The 7500-nt window shown below is 47.4% G+C and overlaps 1 protein-coding gene across 2 annotated transcripts in view; it reads left to right on the forward strand.

Moving 5' to 3' along the window:
* LOC119597798 overlaps positions 1-7500 on the forward strand; it is a 40905-nt gene that overhangs the window by 19439 nt on the left and 13966 nt on the right. Inside the window, exons 1-2 of one of the 2 annotated variants that reach the window (XM_037947432.1) lie at positions 2047-2954; positions 7161-7285. In XM_037947432.1, coding sequence (XP_037803360.1) covers positions 2903-2954; positions 7161-7285 — 177 coding nt within the window. In that variant the 5' untranslated portion in view covers positions 2047-2902. Of the gene's footprint in view, positions 1-2046; positions 2955-7160; positions 7286-7500 lie in introns of those variants that run through there. The other variant, XM_037947433.1, reaches the window with a different exon arrangement.

A 7500-nucleotide genomic window follows, 5' to 3' on the forward strand; every position in this document is an offset into this window, starting at 1 on the left:
CTAAGGTTGTTAGCGGCGAATACCTTGCGGGATAAAAATGTTATAATATTTAAAACGTTTAAAGGAGGAAAGAGAGAAATGTTTAGGAGCCATCCCCCGCCCGCTCTCCATCATAGCTCGGGGCTTCCCCTTGAACCAGAACGGCGAAGATCGGTATCTCGCTCCAAGGGTCGAGGGGACGGGCGGCGTCGAGGGAGACCTTTCTCGAGGATACTTTCTCTCTCTCTGTGTCTCTCTCTCCCTCTCTCTCTCTCTCTCTCTCTCTCTCTCTCTCTCTCTCTCTCTCTCTCTCTCTCTCTCTCTCTCTCTCTCTGTCTCTTCATATATATATATATATATATATATATATATATATATATATATATATATATATATATATATATATATATATTTGTATACATTTATGTATGTATGCATGTATGTATACATATATATATATGTATGCATGCATGTATACATATATGTATGTATGTGTGCGTGTTCACTCATAAATATCTCTTTGCATGCATGGGTGTGCCTGTGGATGGGACTGCCTGTGTGCGCTGGACAGATCGGTCCCGCGATCACCAAAAGCGACTGAATTACAATCAGCCTTTTAACATGACTTGTCTCTTCCGCAGCGTTGACATGACTCCGACTATGCAACTGTGACGTGACTCCGGAAGGTGACGCTCGACCCTGATTCATCATCTGGGAGAGGAAATGACCCCGGCGTTTGGATTTTTGACTTTTGTGGAAACAATATGTCTTGACCTGCAACACCAAAAAGAAAGAAAGAAAATATTAAGAGAGAGATGTATTTGAAAAACATCCAGACTAACGACACGAGTGAACAAGATGACATGACCTGTATTGGTGGGCGTTAAATGAGCATAATGCAGACCAAGCGGGCTAACCACTGAGGTTGGGTGCAGCGCCAAAAAGTTACATCACTTTGGGTAAATAATTTTAGACAGTGAGGCTGCCAGTGGAATTTTGTAAAGCCCTTCGTAGTGGAAAAATATGTAATCTAATCTTATACATTTGCGATAAAGATACGTGATCTGACTTTGTTTACAGTGACAAGGATGAGTGATTTGACCCGTGAACTTGTGTACTGTGACAGAAAATAGTGACCCAACCATGTGGGCAGTGACAGAAAAAGGCTACCTGACCTTGCACTCTTTATACCTTACCTAACTGAAGTGAACTGACCACAGATATTGTGTGCAGTGAAAAAATAAGCGACCTGACCTTCCCGTCCGTCTACAGCGACAAAACTAAGTGACCTGACCACGGAGCTTCTGTTCAGTGGCACAGATAAGCAAGTGAGCGTGCGTTGCGTGGCGTTGAGTGACCTGACCTTGAGCGATTGAGCGAGGCCTTGGACTGACCTGACTAACGAGAGAATGTCGGTTCCGCCGTCAGCTGCAACAGGAGAAATGGCTGACCCGCGATAACTGCATAAAATAATTGGTGAATTAATGAAAAGCGTTTATATTATTCCGTAGTAGTTACAGTGGCAATGCAAAATACGTCACAGTAGTGCAGTAGTGCGTGTGACTATAATCTGTCAAATGAATTAGGTGTTCCTGAAGAAGGAAAAGTTGATGATGTCTGGAAAGGAATAAGAGTGTTTATTTTTACATCTAGAACCATTAAACTGAAAAAAGAGTACCAGAAGGTTGAGTAGATTGCCTTTCTAAGAACTGGCCTAAGGTCCATATTCAAACCTGCGATTTAAGTGTGCAGCTCACCCGCCCACCGTCACCTTGCCCACCTTTGCCCTGCCCACCCTCGCACCCACCGCAGCCCCTCCCTCTCACCCCTTCTCCTCCCCTCGCGCCCTCGCTCCCGCCCTCCCCCTCACCCTCTCCTCCACCGCTCTCACTCCCCTCCTCCTCCCCTCCTCCTCCTCTCTCTCCCTTCTCACCCTATCCCCCCTCCCTTTCACCCCTCCTTCTTACCCCTATCCCCCAACGCTCACCCCCACCTTCCCCTATCTCTCCCTCCTTCTCCCCCTCTCCTCCCCCTCCGCTCCCCTCCCCTCCCCCTCTCCCACCCTTTTTTACCCCTCTCCCCACCATTCTCCCTGCCCCTCCCCTCCCGTGCCAAGGGCAGGGCGCCCGTGCCGCGAGAGGAGCGAGAAAGGAGCTCCATATTTAGCGGCTTCCACGGGGGCGCGGAGGGCGTGGCCGCCTCCGAGGAGAGAAGCATTAACGCTCAGATTATGACTATAATCTGCCAGCGATAAGCGCCGCTCTCTTATCTGTCGGCGGCGTCCGATCTGGAGCGAGGGAGGACTGCGTTATTCACCGAGGGCATTGGCGAGATACGAGATCGACCTCCTGTCTGTTGGGAAGAAACGCGTCAAGGCACGAGAACGGACTTATCTATCGAGGGCATCTGGGTAGCGAGATGTGAGAACGAGGCCCGCTGTCTATCGAGAGATAAGAGGACAGTTATCTATCGAGAACATCTGAGTACTGAGAACGATCTCTGTTATCTGTCGGACGACCTGGCCGTTAACGAAAGGAAAACAGAAAAATTAAGAGATAATAAGAGATAACAAGAGATAATAGAGAAAACACAAATAGAGAACAGAAATTAGGAGGACAGAAGAAAAACACAGATAAGGGAGAGTAAGGAAAACAAAATTAAGCAGAAACAGAACACAGATAAGAGAGAACAGAGTAGACAGACAGAGGAGAAGAAACAAAGAGAAGAGCGAGAAAAGAGAGAAGAGTGAAAACAAAGATAAAGGAAACCAAGAAACAAAAAAAAAAGGAAATAAGCTCGAAAAAATAAAACAGAAAGAACAGATAAAACAGAGAAAAGCGGAGACGACGCAAGAGGAGAAGCGGAGGGAAGACCTCGCGCAGAAGGACCCCCCTCGCCCCTTGTTTTCCTCGGACGGATCGGGATGTTCTGGCTTCTCGACGACTCGCTCTTCGGACCCGATGGACCGCACGGGGGTAAGCTCGAGGGAGGAGGGAAGAGGGAGGGAAGGAGGAGGGAAGGGGGAGGGAAAGGGGAAGGAAGGAGGAGGGAAACGGGGAGGGATAAGGGACAGGGAAAGAGGAGGGAAGCGGGAGTGAAAGGGGGAGGGAAAGGGGGAGGGAAGGAGGGAGGATTGGAGGGACTGCGGGGAAGGAGGGAAGGAGGAGGGAAAGAGGAGTGGGAGGGAAGGAGAGAAGAGAGAAGGGAGAAGGGAGAGAGAGGGAAGACGAAAGAAGACTGAGGAAGGAGGGAAGGGCTGGGAGGAGGGACGGACAGAAGGGGGAGAGGAAAGGGAGAGAGGAGAGGAAGCGATGGGAGGAAGGAGGGAGGGAAAGGCGAAAGGGAAGGACTGAAGGAAGGAAGAAGAGGAGGGTAAGAAGGAGGAGATGGGAGGGAGGAGGAAAGAATAGGAGAGATGGGAGGAGCGACTGAGGGAGAAGGGATAGACGAGAGAAAGGAAGAAAGGGAAGTAGATGGAAAGGGAGGAAGGAAGGGTGGAAGGAGAGGGAGGGAAGGATGCGAGGAAGAATGGAAAAAAGAATAAGGAAAGAAGGGAAAGGAGGATTCAGGAATGAAATGAACGAAGTGAAGAGAAAGGAAGAATAAAGGAAGGTTTGGAAAGAAAGAAGGCAAGGGGAGTTTAAGGAATAAAAGGAAAGGAAAAAAATGAAATAAAATGAAATGAAATAAAATAAAATAAAATAAAATAACACGAACTAAAGTGAAACGAAATGAAATGAAATAAAACGAAATGAAATGAAAGGGAAGGGAAAAAACGAATAAAAAAGGGTGAAGAAGAAGCAAGAAACGGATGGGGGAGCGAGGGGAGAGGCGCGCCTGAGTGCGCCTGCGCTCGCCTTTGGCCGCGGCGTTGGGCGGCCGCCGCGCGCCCCTGCGCCTGCGCCGCTCCCTCGGGGCTGAGAGAGAGGGGGGAGAGAGAGGGGGAGAGAGAGAGGGGGAGAGAGAGAGAGAGAGAGAGAGAGAGAGAGAGAGAGAGAGAGAGAGAGAGAGAGAGAGAGAGAGAGAGAGGGGAGAGAGAAAGAGAGAGATCGAGAGAGAGAGAGAGAGAGAGAAGAGAGAGAGAGAGAGAGAGAGAGAGAGCGAGAGGCCAGAGAGCAAGAGAGAACGAGAGAGAGAGCGAGAGAGAAAGCGAGAGCGAGAGACGAGAGAGAGAGAGAGAGAGAGAGAGAGAGAGAGAGAGAGAGAGAGAGAGAGAGAGAGAGAGAGAGAGAGAGAGAGAGAGAGAGAGAGAGAGAGAGAGAGAGCGAGAGAGAGTGAGCGAGAGAGAGCGAGAGCCAGAGAGCAAGAGAGAACGAATGAGAGAGCGAGGCGCTGCGTTTCGGCTTTTGCGGGCTTGTTAGGCTGCTTTCATAGGTGCTGATTCTCTGCGGGGGAAGGGTGGCGTTACTGTGTTTGTTGGTTTTGTTTTTGTTATTATTAGTATGATGATGATGATGATGACTATTATTATCATCATCATTATTAACATTATCATCATTATCATTCGTAGAAGTAGTATCATTATCATTAGTAGCATTGTCACTATCATTACTACTGCTCATCATTATCATTATTACCATTTATCTACCTACGTTTCTGTGTATTTTTTAGGGGATAAATCTTTCACTTTGTTTTCACTGACATGAAAGCATTTTCACTTAACATGATTCTCTATTATTGGGGGCGTCTATCGTTATTATTTCTAACAATGAAAATCATTTTTATTGCTTACTTTTCTGAAGGTGAATATATTCGTCTTTTGGGTCGATTGAGTTGAATTGTTGCATGCTGCACGTGATCAGGTAATTGCAGTGACTAATAAGGTCTGAATCTTGAGCTGTCCACAAGGCCTCACGGAGGGCGTGGCGCTCGCTCGCTCGCTCTCTCTCTCTCTCTCTCTCGCTCTCTCGCTCTCTCCTCTCTCGCTCTCTCTCTCCTCTCTCGCTCTCCTCTCTCTCTCTCTCGCTCTCTCGCTCTCTCTCGCTCGCTCTCGCTCTCTCGCTCTCTCGCTCGCTCTCGCTCTCCTCTCTCTCTCTCTCTCCTCTCTCTCTCTCTCTCTCTCGCTCTCTCGCTCTCTCGCTCTCTCGCTCTCTCGCTCGCTCTCGCTCTCTCTCTCTCTCGCTCGCTCGCTCTCCTCTCTCTCTCTCGCTCTCGCTCTCTCGCTCTCTCTCTCTCTCTCGCTCTCTCGTTCTCTCTCGCTCTCTCGCTCTCGCTCTCTCACGTTCCTCTCTCTCTCTCTCGCTCTCTGTCTCTCTCTCTCGCTCTCTCTCGCTCTCTCGCTCTCTCTTGCTCTCGCTCTCTCGCTCTCTCGCTCTCTCTCGCTCTCTCTCTCTCTCTCTCTCTCTCTCTCTCTCTCCTCTCTCTCTCTCTCTCTCTCTCATCGCTCTCTCTCTCTCTCTCTCTCTCTCACTCTCTCGCTCTCTCTTGCTCTCGCTCTCTCTCCCTCTCTCTCTCTCTCTCTTCTCTCTCGCTCTCTCTCCCTCTCTCTCGCTCTCTCTCGCTCTTTTGCTCTCTCTACTCGCTCTCGCTCTTTAGCTCTCTCGCTCTCTCTAGCTCTCGCTCTCTCTCGCTCTCTCTCTCATCTATCTATCTATCTTTTTCCCTCCCGCCCCCTTTCTCTCTGTCTCGCTCCTCCCTTTCTCTCTCTCCCTTCTCCCCTCGCTCTTTTTCTATCTATGTATGTTTTTTATTTATCTGTCTGTTTATCTTTTTCTTTCTCTCTCGCTCTCAAGATCACCCTATAGTATACGGAAAGAATATGATTCGAATTTTTTTTTTATCTAACTGCGATTAAATAATTCCATTGTTGTTTTATCTTCTATTTACTCTGCTTATTTTATCTTGGTTTGTTTCACTAAACTCATCTTCGTGTAAATTTACTCATCTAATACATCTCAATTATTCTGCACTCATATTCACACGCATTATGCTCGTGTTTTTTTTTTCGCTTTTGCTTTTCTATGAATATACATTAACATACACTTTATCTCCCTAAAATGTATTCCTTTACATATGTATTTATAAACATCTTATTCTAACCAATTTATCGAATTCAGTGCAATGCAGTGAAAAATGTACATAAAAAAAAATTCAAATGAAAATGAATAATCATCGCTTTCCTGTATGGTAATCACGTATAATGAATTCTGAGAAAGATGTAAACTGAAACGCTAAATTTACTGTGCTGTGGAACTGTTCTTGCTCATTCATATTTTCTTTCTAAATTTATGTAAATTCCTTGAGTGCGTGTGTTCGAGTCCTGGTTCGGGGGGGAATCTGCATACTCGAATAAAAGAAAAAAATGTTACGGCATCATTACATCTGCACAGAGAGAAAGACCCTCAGGAACTTGCCTTCTGTATTCTTGGACTCTTCAAGGCGATTTTTTTTCTGCATTTTTATTATTATTTTGCGTGGGTTTTGCGGCTTGAAGGTTTAATTCCTGGGTGTGAGTCCTTGCCAAGGTGGATTTACATATATAAATGGGTTACTGACATGTATTCACTTGGCCATTTTCTATTTCACTTCATCATCATCCTGTTTTTTTTTTCTTTTCTTTTCTTTTCTTTTCTCTTCTCTTTATCTATATGCGTATACATTTTTATTATCTGTTTCTGTGCATCACTATTTCTGTCCTTTATCGAATTACTGTTTTTTTTTTTCTTTCTCTTCTTCTCTTCTCTTCAGATCCGTTTTTCATTTTTCTGTCCATCATCTATTACCTTTTTCTCTTTACATCGCTATTTCTCTCTTTCCCTCCATCATCTCTTTGCTGGCTTTCTCATTTCCTCTCCACACATTTCCTCTCTCTCTCTCCGTCGCTGCTTCCCTCGATCATCACTTTACTTCCGCTCTTCTTATTCACCTTTCCGCCTTTCCCTCTTCCTCCATTTACTCTCCTTTCCCCCTCCTCTCCCTCTCCCTCCATTCATCCACCTCTCTCCCTTCTCTCTCTCCCTCCATTTATTCATCTTTCCCACTCTCCCTCTCCCTCCACTCATTCACTTATCTCCCTTCTCCTTCTCCCTCCATTCATTCACCTCTCTCCCCTCTCCCTCTATTCATTCACGAATCTCCCTCTCCCTCCATTCATTCACCTCTCTCCCCTCTCCCTCCATTCATTCACGAATCTCCCTCTCCCTCCATTCATTGACCTCTCTCCCCTCTCCCCCCCCCTGCAGGCTACATCCCCTTCGTCGAAACCCCGTGTGAGGATCAGATCGGAGAAACCATCAAGTGGATCACCGTGCTCAGCATCGCGCCCATCGCCTGCCCGCTCGTGCCCTGGCTCTGCTGCCCGCTCGAGGTAAGGGGGAGGAGGGAGAGGGAAGGGGGGGTGAGGGGTGAGGGAAGGGGGTGGGGAGGGGAGACGGGGAAAAGGGGGAATGGTGGAGGGAGGGGAAAGGGGTGGGGAGGGGAGACGGGGAAAAGGGGGAGTGGTGGAGAGGAAAGGGGAGACGTGGGGAGGGGGGGAGGGAGGGAGAGATGATGAGAGAATTCCAGAAAGAAATCAATAATCAT

Source organism: Penaeus monodon, chromosome 40 (assembly GCF_015228065.2).
Source record: "Penaeus monodon isolate SGIC_2016 chromosome 40, NSTDA_Pmon_1, whole genome shotgun sequence".
In the NCBI taxonomy this organism is placed as follows: Eukaryota; Metazoa; Arthropoda; class Malacostraca; order Decapoda; family Penaeidae; genus Penaeus; species Penaeus monodon.